At 37.2% G+C, this 16,615-nt stretch overlaps 1 protein-coding gene across 5 annotated transcripts in view; it reads left to right on the top strand.

Moving 5' to 3' along the window:
• SREK1 (splicing regulatory glutamic acid and lysine rich protein 1) overlaps window positions 1-15,057 on the top strand; it is a 38,164-nt gene extending 23,107 nt beyond the window's left edge. For 4 of the 5 annotated variants that reach the window (XM_080362256.1, XM_080362258.1, XM_080362260.1 and 1 more), the window contains 6 exons: window positions 1,199-1,313; window positions 3,298-3,417; window positions 6,218-6,757; window positions 11,364-11,459; window positions 11,930-12,065; window positions 12,831-15,057. In XM_080362256.1, the coding sequence (XP_080218382.1) occupies window positions 1,199-1,313; window positions 3,298-3,417; window positions 6,218-6,757; window positions 11,364-11,459; window positions 11,930-12,065; window positions 12,831-12,983 (1,160 nt within the window). In that variant the 3' untranslated portion in view covers window positions 12,984-15,057. The remainder of the gene's footprint in view (window positions 1-1,198; window positions 1,314-3,297; window positions 3,418-6,217; window positions 6,758-11,363; window positions 11,460-11,929; window positions 12,066-12,830) is intronic. The other variant, XM_080362257.1, reaches the window with a different exon arrangement.
• Window positions 15,058-16,615: the final 1,558 nt, after the last annotated feature.

The following is a 16,615-nucleotide window of genomic DNA, read 5'->3' on the forward strand; positions in this document are numbered from 1 at the left end:
AGAAACTTTGAAAAGAAAATGCCTTTTTATTTTGTTTTGTTCCTGTCTAGCACCCATCAATGTCATAGTTTCATGATCAGAGTGAGCTAGCATGGCTCTGAAAGCAATAATATTAAACTTCCCTTGACTGCAACAGGTTAATTTTTTCCCTGTACTACGTGCTTTTTCATATTGGCTCAAAACTGTGTATCCTCACAGCACATGGGATCAGAGAATGAATCTGGAATAAAATTGAAGATACTGTAAAGGACTTTTTTTCATCCAGATTGGTTTCCTGATCCCTGTTGAAAGTGAAATGCCTGGTCAAGGAGGAAGGTGTTGGTGGGTTGAGAGATTAGACAGACTTTGCAGTGCTGATTTATGCTGGCTTAAACTGATTAAAAACCACAGCATAAAAAATTCTCAACTTGTTAAATCTGCAGTTGGTATCCTCGTTTTTCTTTCATCAGCAACATCTTGTAATTCTTCTTATTAACAAACCCAGGCATTGTCTTACATAGGTCAGACAGTGCAGAATCTTGAGGCATTTTTTGGGGGGAGTGGATGAATATTTTCAGTAGTTTCATAGGGTTAGAAGAAGAGTAGCTCTAACATTTCCCCAGTGTTAAGCAACAGAATAACATTTGGAGTCTGAACCAAAGTCTGGTGGGGTCACTGTTAATGTTTCTGTTGACTTTCTGGCCTTTGGATCAAACTTTTCACCCTATTTTCTCCATCTCTTCCTCCCACAAAACATTATTTGAGGACTAAAACTTCAATATTTGTAAAGTGGTTGAAATATCTAAAAGTATATAAAGTACTAATTATTAGTTACATTTTATGCTTGTTTGTAAAATCATGCCCTCTAAATTTATTCTTCTCAGGTTATTTAAGAAAAAGAAAGTAATTATATTGAGTAATAGACAAGAAGAGAACATGTTGTGATCTTGTGCATTGTGGCAGCAACATAAATCCCGTTCCTAATAGAGCTAGCTGTTTTATAATTATCTGGTTTATGTGTACTGCTGCAGGATGGCTGCACTCAACGAGTATATGCACTGACTTTCTTGGATGTTTCTGAAGGATATTTGCAAAGAAGGAAGATGTGCAAAGAGTAGGCCCCTTGCACTATGTGTGGTACATTCCACTTGTGCCAGATTGTTAACTGGGATCTTTAAATGTTCTGAGCTTACACTGCAAAGTGGTTTTTTCCTCTCAGAGTCTGGAAAGAGCAGTGAAAGAAAAGGCGGTCGATCTCGTTCCCATTCTCGTTCAGAATCCAGGTCTAGCTCAAAATCTCGATCTAGAAGGAAAAGATCACACTCAAAACGCAGGTAGGTGTGGTTTTTATTTTGGACTAAGAGATCATAGTGGAGTTTTTTGAGTGGTGGTGGCGGTTAATGAGATTTCTTACAGAGTTATAAGACTAGTATCCCTGCAGAGAAGCTAACTAACTAACACTGACCAGATCAGAGTAACCAGGAACTTTGTCGCTGAACAGATAAGTCTTTCCTCTAAATGCTTGATGTTTTCAGGATTACTTTCAGTTAAAACACACTATAAGGAACTTTTTGTACCATGTAGCATTACCATTTCTATGCTTTCATGGTACATGTTGTGCTGTATAGCATAATGTAATTCTGTGACCTATATTTTAAAAAGACGTAGTTGCCTGTATTTTGTGGATTGAACATGTAGTTTACTGTTAACACCCTAAGCAGATAGTCTGGCTGGTTTTGGTGATGGAAAGTTTGTGATATCCTGAAATTCTAAACATCAAGTTAACAAAGCCAATATTTTTAATTACTGTAGCGTAAATGTAAAACTATTGTTTTTAAAAGCAGGAGAAAAAGGCTTTAGGGTAAGTTTTTCATTCTTCAGATTTTGTTTGCTTTACTAATTTTCTTCAGTTCTGAAACAGGGTTTGGAATATGGGAGAAAATAAAATTACTAGGTCACCTGTAAAATATAACCATCAAGATTTTTTTCCACGAATGAAACAGTCTTGCCATGTGAGACTTATGAAACACTTCCTGAAATGGTTCAGATTCTTTCAATGCCAGGAATGTCCTCTGAGTATTTACATAATCGATCTAAAGATATTTGACTACATCAAGTATTAAAAAAAAAAAAAAAAAAATCAGAATATATTTGATACCTTAGCTGTAAAGAGGTGAGTGTTGTCATTGGTTTAGAAACTGCTCTGTTGCATCTTTTCATGCATCGTCTTTTAACAAGGCAACTAGAATTCTTTTGTGAATAGAAGCAGAAAATCTGGCCAGAAGGGGTTATCATCAATTTTACTGTTAAACAAATATACGTGCAGGCAACAGTTTTGCCTAATGAGACACCACAGTATGTGTTATCTAATGACATAAAAATATTAGGTACCTTTTTAATGCAGGAGGAATAATTCAGTCACTTCCTTATTGCTTGCTTCTTTGCTGTTTCTCTAGCTCAGGACATAACTGAAAAACAACCTTTGTTTTGTGTAACACTGCAGTAATATCAGTACTGTTTTGTATTGGCACAAACCAAATTGATTTTTAGAAGATAAGCTTGTATTTTTTTACTTGTGAAAAAACTCTGTTTTAAACAGCTGTTGATGGTTGTGGGTTTTTTGTTTGTTATTGTGGGGGTTTTGATTATTTGTTGTTGTTATTTTTAAATGATGTGCCATTGTTACTGTCAGGTTACAGAACATGCTGAAAATAGGCCAGTCTGATTCTTTGAGACAGCTTCATCCCTAAGAATAAACTGTCCTTAACACTTAACTGTTTTACTCTTTTATAAGACACTTAAATAATTTTAATCTCTATGATATAAATTTTATTCAAGTCTTATTTTGACTCAGTTGTAATTAATTTTAGCTGTAGTTAGTTTGTATTTCTGCACTGATAAGCAGAGCAAAGCTGTAGGTAAAAAATGGTTACCACTCCTCTTGGTATGTATTACTCTGTGTGTCTTGATCTGCAGAAGACAGGTGAAGCTGGTATTTTTTTGTATATCCCTGTTTTTTAGGACTTATTGAGTTAACGTATGTGGCCTTTCTGTCTTTGAGAGATTAAACTTCATGGTACCTTAACCTCTCAGGGAAAGTATGCAGTGATGTGTTTTTTTAAAATGTGATGTTCACATTTGGCTTTTCTTTTTGCTTTCCTAGAGAATGTGTTCACAGGCAGTATGTTATTGAGATGTAGCTCTTTATATAATTTTATCTAGTGAGGCAAGATTTATGGGCTTTTTCCTTTGTTGGTTGACCTAATTTTTATGAAGTTTCAATATTAAAGTGTTTTTCTTCTGGCATTGTTCATATAGAAGTAGATCTGGCAACAGATCAGTCTCAAGGCACAAGGACAGACGCAGATCCAGAAGTCCCCTGAAAAAACGGTCTAGATCTAGGGAAAAGCGGAAATCCCGAAGTCGCTCTCATTCTCGGTGAGTTCAGATCATAGAATCATAGAATTATTTTGGTTGGAAGAGACCCTCAAGATCATCAAGTCCAACTGCTAACCTACCACTGACACTAAACCATGTTCCTAAGAACCTCACCCATACATCTCTAAAACACCCCCATGGATGGTGACTCAACCACTTCCTGGGCAGCCTGTTCCAATGCCTGACAACCCTTTCTGGGAAGGAATTTTTCCTAATATCCGATCTAAACCTCCCCTGTCACAACTTGAGGCCATTTCCTCTTGCCCTACCGCTTCTTACTTGGGAGAAGAGACTGACACCCACCTCACTACAACCTCCTTTCAGGTAGTTGTAGAGACCAGTAGGGTCTCCCCTCAGCCTCATTTTCTCCAAGTTAAACAGCTCCAGCTCTCTCAGCTGTTCCTTGTAACAGCTACTCTCCAGACCCTCCACCAGCTTCATTGCCCTCCTCTGAACTCTCTCCAGCACTTCAATGTCTTTCCTGTAGTGAGGGGCCTAAGTTCTGAGTATTTAAGAAGTGATACTGTTCTAATTACACAGTACAGAGTTTTTTAAAAAAATATAATAAACCTTTTAGGTGACAGTAAAGGATGTCCTTAGGCTTTGTGGGTGGAACAAAAGAATAGAAAGTAATTTTTAATGCTGAGTGCATTGGTTTTCACTGGGATAGAGTTAATCTTCTTCATAGTAGTTCCTATGATGCCTGCAAGGGTTCAGTCACCACATCACCACACTGAAGTACCTAAACTTTGATAGTCTAGTCTACATTTATACTACCATGCAAGCTGATTGAAAGTAGGTAACTTTAATTGCTAGGCTTTAGCCAACAGATGAGGAATGTTCTGTGCAGCCTGTGCAACCCACAAAAACTTGAATGATGCTTGTTCGATCTGTATGTGTTGAGAAGGCTGAATTTGGTCTGAACTTGATCTGTGATTCTGAGAACATGTAAAAAGTTTTTGTGCATCACCTTTTCTTTTTGCGTTTGGCGATCTCATATTGGCCATGCGCTACTGTGGGCACAAATGCATGTGTCTATTATATGGCATATTTGCATTTCAGGAGCTAATACATCTGTGTTTTACCTAGTCCATTAGTTTTCAACTCTGATTGTTTAATTATTGAACTGTGAAATTCCAACAAGATAATCACATAATTTTCTGAGGGGTGAAGTAGTGAATGTTCACAATACAAAAGTGCCTATGAAAGCAGCTTCAAGAATGGAAGTCTTGGTACTTTCTTTCTGTTTCATATCTGTAATTCCCCTCGTTCATTTAAAGGGAGCTTCGTACTTAGGTTGTGCAGTTTCTTGTTTTTGAGGGAAGAAGTTTTGTGGGAAAGAACTGCAGATCTGTGGACCTCAGTGAAAATGGGCATAGTCTGTGTAGCTACCTGGGCTTTGTTGATGGATCCTTTTGATTTTCTTTTGCCATTGTCTGGAGCTTCTTGAGATATCTGCTCGCTGGAAGGGGCAAGTACAGTGAAATCTCTGTGGTAAATGAACTGGAAGGAACTTTCTGGGTCATTGTGAGACTCTTTGCTGTTTCAGGGATTGCATGTTGTTTCATCTTTATGATCTTGCATTCCTTCTCTGAGACTTCTTTAAGTCTTTGCCAAACCTGAGGGGAACCGAAGTTGTCAGGTCACAGAGCATACACAGCCTATGATTTATTAGCAGTTGAGATGAAGATACAGCAAAACACTTCTTCCACTAAAGAAAGGTGGGGCCTGTACTTATGTGAGAAGGAGTCATCTTGGAGAATCTTTAGAAATCCTAGAATAGGTCCCAATACCAATAGACACAGCAACTTCTGTCAGTCTGGTTCTCTTAGACATGTAAAGGCCTGCTAATCAACTTCTCTTGTGTTTTGTCCCATTTCTCTTCTGAACAACTGTTCATTTTCTTATGTCCTAGAGGAAGGTCTAGGAGTAATGTATTCCTTTGCTAGAAAGGAAAGATGGAGTCTCGCACTTCCAAATAATCCTATACCAAAATGCAATCTTCCAGCCAAAGCTGTGATCTAATCAATTTTTGTTTGACTTGACATCTAGAACATCAGTTGGAACTTTCCTTACAGTTCTTTTTATGAACATGTACCATTCTGTTTGTCCCAAAGAATGTGACTTGTTCTGTTATCCTTGCTTCTGTTTTCACTGTATTAACAATTTTTCAAAAAATTTTGAATTCCTAATGACACCACAGGTAATTGAATTGTCTTGATTGAGTTTTGACCTGATATTTGCCTTTTGGTGGAATTTGTTTGGTGAAATTTTATCCATGTTTTATTATTTCTCTGTATTAATTGTTGTTGGACTTCCAAGCAGTTCCAGGATAACTTTGTGAGGGAAGACAATAGAACAAAGACTTCTGTCAGTTAGCTATCATTATTCATGTGGGGATGTGTCCATTTAATGTGGACACAATTTTAGAAAAGAGTGGATTTACAGACTGTAAAGTTTGTCTCACTCCTGACAAACTGTAGAAAATTTGTGTGTGTATAGTAAAATAACTGTGAGGTAAAGATATGTGTTCTTTCAAAGTTTAATAATATCTCTCTGAAGATCAGTGTGGTTTGACTTTGGCCTCTCCTTCTCCAATTTGATTTAAAAATATTTCCTAGCTATATAGCCTTTCTCTTGTGGTAAACAGAGGTTGAAAATTAAAGCATTGAATAATTACTATTTTTCAACAGAGGTGCATACTTTGTCTTGAGCAATTAATGTGTGCTAACGGGTTAGTTGACATTTTAATTGGAATGTTTGAAAATTAATTAATGGATTTGTGTTTGGCTTTTCACAGGGACAAGAAAAGAGACAAAGAAAAGGTCAAGGAAAAAGAAAAGGCCAAAGAAAAGGAGAGAGACCGAGACAAGGAGAAGGAGAGGGACCGAGACAAAGATAGGGAAAGAGAGCGAGATAAAGAGAGAAACAGGGAGAAGGACAAAGAGAGAGAGCGAAACAAAGATCGAGACAGAGTCAGAGACAAAGACAGAGAGAGGGACAGGGACAAGGATAAGGACAAAGACAGGGACAAGGACAGGGAAAAGGAGAAAGATAAGGAGAAGGAAAAAGACAGGGAAGAGGTAGACCAGAACAAGGAAAAAGAAGATAGTGAGAAAGAAGTAGACAAGGACAGAGAGAAGAGTAAGGACAAGGAGGCAGATCAGGACAAAGGAGAGGACAAAGAAAAGGACAGAGACAAAGAAAAGGAAAAAGATGGGGATAAGGAGAAGGAACGAGACAGAGAAAAAGAGAGAGATGATAAAAAGAAGAAAGATAAGAGATCCAGAACACCCCCAAGAAGCTATAGCTCTTCAAGAAGATCTCGTAGCTCCAGCAGGTTTGTTTAGAATTTTTTCATACTTTTTTGACTTGTCAGTTCAGACAGGCACCATTCTGCTTTTCATGTATCAGTATCACCATGTCTCTTACTAATTAAATTTGTATTATATCTGTTTTGTAGATTTTACTTTATATTACAAAGAGCCCTACATGATGCCTGATAGGACATGGATTCTTGTTGGGCTGCTGGTGCTTGTCTTTCACATAACCATATAGTATAGTCCTTGAGGACAATAAGGAAATGATTCTTGTGCCATTTCTCTGTGTTGGCCCCATCCAAAAGTTCTGATAAAACAAAGCCACAGATCATCTTTGTCCTGATGAAATTCTGAGTCACTGTTAATAGTTCCTTGGTTGCTTACATACTGTACATTGTTGGTCTGCAGAACTTAAAAACAGTTAGGTGATAGTGCTTGCCACTTTTCAGCTGGATGGGTGAACAGCAGGAAGCAAGCATATCACTTGGCTGGCAAACTGTATCTCAGTTGGCAGATAAAGATACCTTCTTTCACTGGTTAGATGGCCGAGTACAGTAAAAAGTAACATTATTTAACAGTGCTGATAGTAAACAGGAGAACATTCAAGTTAGTGTAGCTGTTGCTTTTCCCTCTAAGGGAGGCAAAATTGGGTGGAATTCTGGATAAATTCAATACAGCAAAAGGCAGCTGTGGGATTGATTATAAGCTTTCTAAGTGGACTCACTCAGGCATATTCTAAAATCATTGCAGCTAACCTGAGTTCAGAAGCTTTGGTGGAAAAAGTCCTTCCTGAATACCTCAGAAGCTAGGGAGTTCAGAAATATTGCATGTCAAATTTAGATACCAAATTTTTTCTAGTACCCTGAGAGAACGAAATGCTGTATGATTTGGAAAAAGTTCTACATACTACAATCATTTCACTGGACAGAAGCAAAATTCCCATAGACATCAAAATTCAAGAGTTCATGGTTCATACAAGGCAGAAAAGGGTGTAACTGTTTCTGAACATCCTGTTTACGCTATATGAAATGTTCTTGTTGTTTTAGAGGTTTTTGGGCAAAATACTGTGGCTGCTTGGAGCGTCTGTGGCTTCCTATTTTAATGCATTTTTAACATTTGTAGGTTTGAAGATCTAGACAGAGTAGAGGCAGTTCTGCCAGCTTTGAAAACATGACGTTTTCTGCCTGTAGGCCTCAGAAGTGTTGAATTAGATAAGGGTAGAAAAAAGATTTAGTATTTTGATAATATGTAGCTTATATAAGAACGTTGGTGGAAGACCCAGTTCCTAATGTCAAATAGCAAAGTTAGCTGGATGTTACAAAAAAATTTATACTATAGTTTGTAACAATTATGCTCATCTTTAAGAATCTTGGTGTTTAAGAAAGTGCTATGGAAGGATCAAATGCCACGTGCTTGGGCAAAATCTCTAGTGAAAATTAGTGCATCTCTTCTAGTGGACTCAGTACAAAATGCTACTTCAATTTCAAATGAATTTTGTTTACAGATGTTACTGAACAAGGACTATATTATTTTGAAGATGGGGGATAAGAGAAATACACTTGTTTTGTATAGATTTACAATTCTTCTTCACAGATAGCATTATCATTAGAGTATCGATATTGGGGCCACTACTATTGAACACCTTCATCAGTGGCCTAGGCTGTGGGACAGAGTGCGCCCTTGGCAGGTTTGCAGACAATGCAGAAGTGTGAGGAGAGGCTGGTACACCAAAGGACTGTGCTGCCATTCAGAGAAAACTTGATGCTTACAGGCATCTCATGGAGTTGAACAAAGAGAAAGGCCTCATGGAGTTGAACAAAGAGAAAGGCCAAGCCCTGCACCTGGAAGAATAACTCCAGTGCACCAGCACAGCATGGGGAATGGCTGGCCGAAGAGGACCTCGGGGTCCTTGCAGCCAAGAAGGCCAGCAGTGTGCTGTGCTGCATTAGGCAGTGTTGTGAGCAGATCAAGGAAGATGATTTTTTTTCCCCTCTCCTCAGCACTGGTGAGGCCACATCTGGAATCCTGCATCCAGTTCTGGACTCCCCATTACAAGAGACACACAGACATACTGGAGTGAGTCCAATGAAGGGCCACAAAACCGATAGAGGGGTTGAAGCATCCATCATACAAAGAGAGACTGAGAGCACTAGGATTGTTTAGCCTGGAAAAGAGAAGGCCAAGGGTGCATCTTATCGATGTGTACGAATACCTGATGGGAGGCAGTGAAGAAGACAGAGCCAGAGTTCTCATTAGGGACCAGTGGCAGGCCAAGAGGCAGTAGATGCATATTGACAAATGGGAAATAAAAGTTTTTTTCTAATGTGTTGTTTTTAATGGGTTTGTTTGTTGTTGTTGTTGTGTTTTTTTTCCTGAGCAATCTGGAACTAGTTACTGTGAGAAAATGTGGAGTCTCCTTCTGTGGAGATGTTAAAAATCTGACTGAGTGTGGCCCCGAGTAGCCTGTTTAGTTGACCGTTTTAAGGTGGGGAGGGAGAGGTTGGACTAGGTGGTCTCCAGAGGACTCTTACAACCTCAGTAATCTGTTATTCTCTGAAAAATAGTTGTGAATAGGTTGGCCTACAGAGTCCCAGTTAGCTTGCATTTAAGGTTAACTGTTTACTTTGATGATTGACATTGCCTAATTGAAATGGTTACAAACCTTTTTGGAGAAGATTATGTAACAAAATGGCATTTCAGCTGCCTGGATTTACAGTACAGCACTGAGTTGGGACTGCTGATCCTTCACCTGCTGAGTGAAATATTGGACAAATAGTCACCTTTTTGGAGAAGAGGTGGAGGTGGAATAAGGCACAGTGGACGTTTCAAGAACAAGGTGGCAGCTGACTTTGCTTTACTGACAGATAGCATTGCAGGTACTAGAAATCAGATGCCTATGCATGATTCCTAGCTGAAGTAAGTGACACAGACCAGAGGAAGAGATCAGACTCCTTTTCCAACAGACATCTATAAGCTGTCAGAGGAGACAGGTATGGAATGTGAGTTCTGTGTATGATTAAGAGACACAGAATCACTGTCAAAGTATTCACTTGGAGTTTTTTGTTAAATTTTGCTATATTGGTAATTGCTTAAGAGTGCATAACCAGGTCCATAAATCTTTGTAGAGACAAATGTAATTGAGATTGGTACAAATACTGTCAGACACAGCTGTTTCTTCAGCTTGAAATATGAAAAGCAGAAACTGAAAATTAGATTTCGTGAATAAGCGGTTTCTAGTTGGAACACAATTACTAAGACACTTGTTTACTCACAAATATGAGTGCTGGAAAGCAAAATAAAGTGATGATGTACTCAATGTAGCCCAAGTCGGAGCACTGTCAGGATAATATATCAGTTTCCAGTATCCTCATTTGAAAAAAGGTGATGATAAATGTGAAAAATGTTCAAAATGAGATGCATGTTAACTGGTGAAGAGCTGATCAGTGATTGTGTTATTTTCTCTGTGATTTTGAAGCCACTTTACATTTTGTTTACCAAAGGTCAAATCAAGCTTAAGAACTTGCTGAAAAAAAGTAGTTATGAAACTTTGTCCTGTGCAGTTTCAGGAGGACATGGTAGATGATACTGTGAGAGTACCAATCCAGATGGTGATACTAGGCATGTCTTAGTATAGTATCCTTTTGTAATTTGTCTAACTGTTTATTTCTTGGTCTTTCTAAATATTGAAGATATAAATATTCACACCTAATGGTGTGATTTGCAAAAGCTGGTGTGCATAAGCATAGCTTTTGTGCCATATATTTTAAGTGCCCTCTCAACTAGGTTTTAACTTTCCTGTTTTTCTTTGATGGTTCTTTCTGTCCACTTTTCTTGCTGAGAGGTGGTAGGAAAAAAAACATCTCACTTTGACAGAGATAGTTTCTACATTTCTCTTGAATTTAGCCTTACTGCCTCAATTTTTGCTTTGTTTTAAAGTATGCCTCTGTATACTTGCTACCAGTTATTTAATGTTTTGTTCTGCTCTAGGTCAGACTCCATAATAACAACTCCAGTGAATTCCGTATATCTATGTTTTATATAATACTATGAGATCTTTAGTGTGTTACAGAACAGTAGCATTTTGTTTACTGAGTAAGGACTGCTAGGAAAACAATGGATATTAACTTACTTGTTCTGATTTTGACAACAGGTTGAGCTTTGTTTTGCACCGTTGGCTTCCAAATCAGTAGGAATAGCACTAGCTCATGTATTTAGGAATTAAACTTCAGTCAGACTGAACTGAAATTACAGTGATCTTCAGATTGTAATGTTATGTTTTGAAGATGTGTTGCTTGTTATGGCTTTTGTCTTAATGTGGCTGTTCATTCAGTTGGATTGTTCTCCTGACTTAAGAAACTCTTAGTATAGAATTAGTGAATTCAGTGTGTTTCCATTGTTATCAGTAAAGGTACAAACATGTGAAGATAAACAAAAACTAAAATCCACTTTGCCACCAAACATATGATTTCTTTTATTTGTACCGTTCATATATTATCGGTGATATATAATGTTAAATTCAGGGATATTTGCTTAGTTGTGTCAGATAATTTTAAGAGCTTTCTGGTTTTGTATTGTTCCTGAATTTATTATTTTTATTCTTTGACCTTGAATTTCTTGCTCCTGCAGAGAAAGGCGTAAAAGAAAGAGTAGAAGTCCCTCGAAGTCTCCTAAAACGTCCAAAGCAACAAAAAGAAAGTCTTCACGAACTCCTTCACCAAGAAGGTCAGTTTGATGTAAACATAAAAGTCAAGGAGCATTAAAGGAGGAAGAATTTATAGGATTTTAATTCTTTTACTGCCTTCGCAGTAATCATCTCAGATGGTTTCAGTTGGTCAGTATGATTCAGTTTTAATTTAAAACAAAGCAAAAACCTCAATGGATTTGAGCTTTGGTATGCTTTCAACTAGTGAATTTCAAATCTGTCAACACGGCAAATTTGCTTCAAATCCATAAAAGCCCTTAATCTGATACAGATTAATTTGGTTTTCTCTTTAAAAATATCATCCATACTGAACACACGCATTCTTTAGCTCTCTTTAGTCAAAAGATCCCTTGTCTGTATGAAGGGGGTTTGGTTATGTTTCATGGTTTTTTGGAAAACCCACAGATGAGAGTTTAATTTGCAGATAAACAGTTTGAAGGTTGTTGCTGTTGGATCAAATGCTGATTTGAGTAAAAAATTTCTTAAACAGAAACAAGAAAGAAAAAAAGAGAGAGAGAGATACAAATAATGATAGAAGAGAAAGAGAACGTTCCACCTCCAAGAAAAAAAGTAGTAAAGAAAAAGAGGGAAAGGACAAACCTGACAAAAGCACCACTACTTTGAAGGTAAGCTGTGTGACCTGAAAAGCAGAGTGAAGTGGTACTAGTGGAGCCATTATTGAAATTCCCTCCCTTTTTAAAATGTATTTTCCTCCTCCTTTTTTATTGTTTTCCTTACCAAGTTATTACTGTTTGGGTTTAGCTTTTGCCAGTTGGACATCTACAGTTGCTGTTTAGTGGGCGAGTTTCATAAGTCTCTGTGTTCGATCTCTACTGGACTTACAGCAGCCAGTGTGAATAGGTTACAGAAACACTTCATTTTAGTTTCTCTTTCCTGTTCTTTGCCGTATGATAGGACTTGTCTGGCTGCCTGTCTGTATCAGCAGGCAGGAAGCAGACAGTGTAGCTAAGGAGCAGCATTCAAGGACTGCTTGACTGTCAGGCTGAAAACATTACTTTTTTCATGAACTTTCACTCTGCAGTTCAGCCTCTCCCTGGTTACTTTGGGCCTGGTCTGTGTATTGGACTATGCAGTAGTAAAGTTGAGCTCTGTCAGAATAGTGTGGGCTTTTCCCCTGCAAAGTAGAAGGTGGTGTGATTAAGAAAAGAAACATCTTCCAATTGTTTAATGTTAGAATTTGAAAAGAAGTGTGCCTTAAAAGAGCAGTCTGTTATACTCAGAATTATTAAACCATTATAAAACAGCTGGTTTATGTGACTCAACATAGGGATGCAAAAATTGAGACAACAAAAATACCAAGGGTTGGTTGGAAGTCATATCCAATAACGCTAAGAATATGATTTTTTGTAAAATAATTTTATCTTTGGTAGGACAAAGATCACACTAAAGAAGATCAGAATTCAGAATCTGACAAGGAGATAGACAACAGAGACACACAAAGGACAGATGAAGTCAAACTACAACAGAATGGGAACTGTCAACTAAATGAAGAAAACCTCTCAATTAAAATGGAAGGGGTTTAAAGCAAAGAATGGACCTCTAATTCAAATAAGGAATGAAACCCAAAGCTTTTTGTTTTCCAGAATGAGGAAGAAAATGTCCAAGCAATCAACCTGAACGTGTTGATAGTACTAGTAGCTCTTCCAGTTCTCGTGATAGCTTTGTTGCTTCTTGCTGAAAAACAAGAGAGCACAGACCAGTAGTTATACCATGAAAAGGCAATTGCCATCAGAACTCTTCATCTCTGAAAGTCCATGCATTTCTGTGATGGCTGTACTTATTTGTAAAATGATTTTTGTTGAGTTTTGCCATAACCCGTTACAAATAAGTAGAAACGGAAAGATGTAAACCTGTACTACCCTGTACTACCCCAAAAAAAAGCTGAAGATATGCATTGAAGGTTGTTTAAAATACTGCTTGTTGATGAATTTTGTATTGTTTTACCTTGTGGGTTAGAAAATCCACAAAATCTTCTATGTGTACTGTTTGATGTGCTTGAAAATGGTGCATAAATATACACACTTTGTTGTAAATGACAACTGTAGCTAAAGGGTTGTTAAATATAAATGCAGTTTTACGGTTCTTATGTTAAATACCCACTGACAAGTATGTTCTTCATTTGCTCACTTCTTGAGATTCTTGGGTTTTATTATTTAAAAGAATTTCTTACTAATATCCCTAAAATGAATATTTCTTTTAAAGTACTTGAGCAGTGCATGCTACTTTTCTGTTCTTTAAAGGAATATTGCCATGTTATTGATAATAGGTTAGCTTACTGGGTTATTTTGGGGATGTTTTGTTTTGTTTTTCTTTGTCCTTTCAGAAGTGAGCACATTTGTGTGATATTATCAGAACTCACAGCTTTGTTTTGAGCCGTACTGCAGTGTTTCTGTTCAGGTGCAAATAGTACAGGTGCCATTATGAAAATGAATTTTTCCTATTTGTTTAAAAAAATATGGGAGCACAAGCAGAAGCTTTAGTGCCTTCTTAAAATGTGGTATTTTTTGGAAATGTATATGTGCTATCACTCATTTTCAGCTAAATCTTACATGATCTCTATTGCTATTTTGCCACCACCATATTGTAGACAAGAATGCAAGTGATTTGTCAGAACAGTTGTTGGATTCACTTGTTAAATACTAAATCTCCATTTTTACGTTTATTTTTAGAAGAGATTTATAGGTGAAAGCAAAGATGCAATTTGGGGACCACCACTGTACAAAAATAATAGCTGAATACAAAGCATTTTGTGATTACCTGAATCAGAGACAGCCCTCTAGACATGTAGTCTACATTTGGATGGCCTTAATTGTTACCTCTCCATCATCCTCTCTGATACCTGTTGGGTGATACAAAAGGAATTGTATGCAAAGAAATGGGGATAAATAATTTAGGGAAAAATGTTGTAATTTACACAGGAGTTATATGGTAGAGATTCCTTTTTCAGTCTTTGGGGAAAAAGCATATAAGAAGAGAAGGACAAAGCAAATATTTTTGTCAAGATAAAACAAGGTTTTTGTTCTCTCAGCTAATTTAATTGGTTACATGAGATTTCTTAAGAGTCGTACCTTTAAAACTTCCTTATACCTAAAATTGAGTAGATTATTTTTAATACAATTTAATACAATCAAATGACTTAATTGCCTTACCTCATGGGAAGAGTTATTTCTTTCAGTTAACAAAAAAAAGTTATTTGCTTTCAATTTGTTTTGCTTTTCCTTTGTGTAGTTAATACTTAAAAAAAAAAAAAAAATTACAGGGAATGAAAAAATTGCCCAATTCCTGAGATAATAAAACCCAGTTTGATAGTTAAGCTGCTTAATCACTCTTCATTTTTGATAGGATTTAATATTCTTGCCACTGTGTACACTTAAAACTATAGAAAATGCTTTACCATGTAAAGTATAGACAGTCATTTTTGTGATGTTTAAGCCTCATGCTGTTGGCCGGTAAACAGCTTATTCTGATAAAAGAATGACAAATCTATATGCTTACAGGAAGACTGTAAAGGATTGTGTCTTGCAACAACAGCTGTCTTATTTATGATGTGTAAGTAGCATAGAGCAAACAGATTGTTTGTATACTTGTTATCTTTGGTACCATTTCACTAATAAAATTGAGTATTTTAGAGGGAAGTTTCTGCTGGTACGTGCTTATTACAGGAATATTTTTAGTTGATCTGGTTTTACTTTGCTCCTTTGATAGGAAATGTGGATACCAGTGAAAATATACATTTATTGTTTATAATGTCTTTGAAAAGCTAAGTTTATCCTTTGGGAGGAATTAGAATTCTTGCAGTGTATCATGTTTCAGCTGATACGAGTTTGATTTCTTGAGTTTTGTTATCCTGAAATTGCATAGCTCTATGATGTATCAGTTACAGAATATGTGAAGGATTATGTACAATTAGCTAAGACACATGTCTTTGGAAATTAATAACTAAGGATGGCAGCCTTACTAGCTAACTTAGGACATCTAAGTCCGCATGCAATACAATGTTATATTGTATGTGAATTAATGGTTCCTGTACAAAAAAGTGTTTTTCTTAAAAAAGGGAAAAAAAAACCCAAACCAACCAACCATGAAACACACACATTTCCTACCCACCTCAAGTCATATTTTCTTACAAATGCTGTGTTTTCTGGTTTTGCTTTGTAAATACTGTGCAGATCTGTGAGGTAGTTAATTTTTGTCCGTTTGTATTAGGTGTTATAAAGCTCCTCTCCTCCTGAAAAGCCACTGCTAGGGAACTATCATTCTGTAATATGCCTGTCCCTGCAGAGAGGGTAGCTCATTTTTAAACCGGTAGCGTAGCACAGTAGTGACGTTCCTGCCTGCTCCAACAGGACTGTGTGCACCATCCGTTAAATGTGTCCATCTTCCACTGGAAGTCTTCATCATTAGCAGGTTTGCATGCTGAGCTGCCACATCAGGTTGTTTGGTTTTGCACTTTAGAAATGAAATTGAGTGGAGGTTTTGAGAACAGTGTAGGTCATGGCAGCTGTATTGTTTTGAATGTAGTTTCATTTGAGTCAGCTTTTGAAAATGTTGTGACTTGTAATTGCTCAGAAAAATGATATGGTGCCGTTTTGCTAAGACCATGTAAAGTACATACGCATAAGCTTCCATTAGGGATCAGAGTTATTTCACAAAAGTGTTTCTGGGTAACAGGATTTTTCTTTGGATTGTGAAAGAAGGTAGCAGAAGGCAACTGGTGGCTGAAACAGGATTCCAAGATCAAAATGGAGGTGGCTGTGACTAAGATTAATTTGTTGAAGTCAATGGGTTTACACAGTGGTGAGGGATGAAATGTTTGCAATCACTGGTAGTAGTATGATAAAGGATACTGGGTTTTGTATTTCAGAATTAGAACTATGAGAGGAAAAAGAGACTTCAGTTGGAAATTAAAGATATCTGAAGAATACCTGGAGAATCGGATGTGGGTTCTGCCGACTCATTAGTCACCTGCTTTTTTTTTTATGACAATTTCAGCTTTACTGGCTGATGGCAGTGACCTGCGCACAGCTTGGATTCTGAAATCAGCTGTGGCCACTTGGGTGAGTTTACTCTGCTGCAAAGAAGGTAAATTCTGTAATCTGCAGCATGCTTCGCATTGCCTGCTGGTGATTGTTCCCGTCTACTCAGCACTGGTGAG

This window comes from Nesoenas mayeri, assembly GCF_963082525.1.
Source record: "Nesoenas mayeri genome assembly, chromosome: Z".
Classification (NCBI taxonomy): Eukaryota; Metazoa; Chordata; class Aves; order Columbiformes; family Columbidae; genus Nesoenas; species Nesoenas mayeri.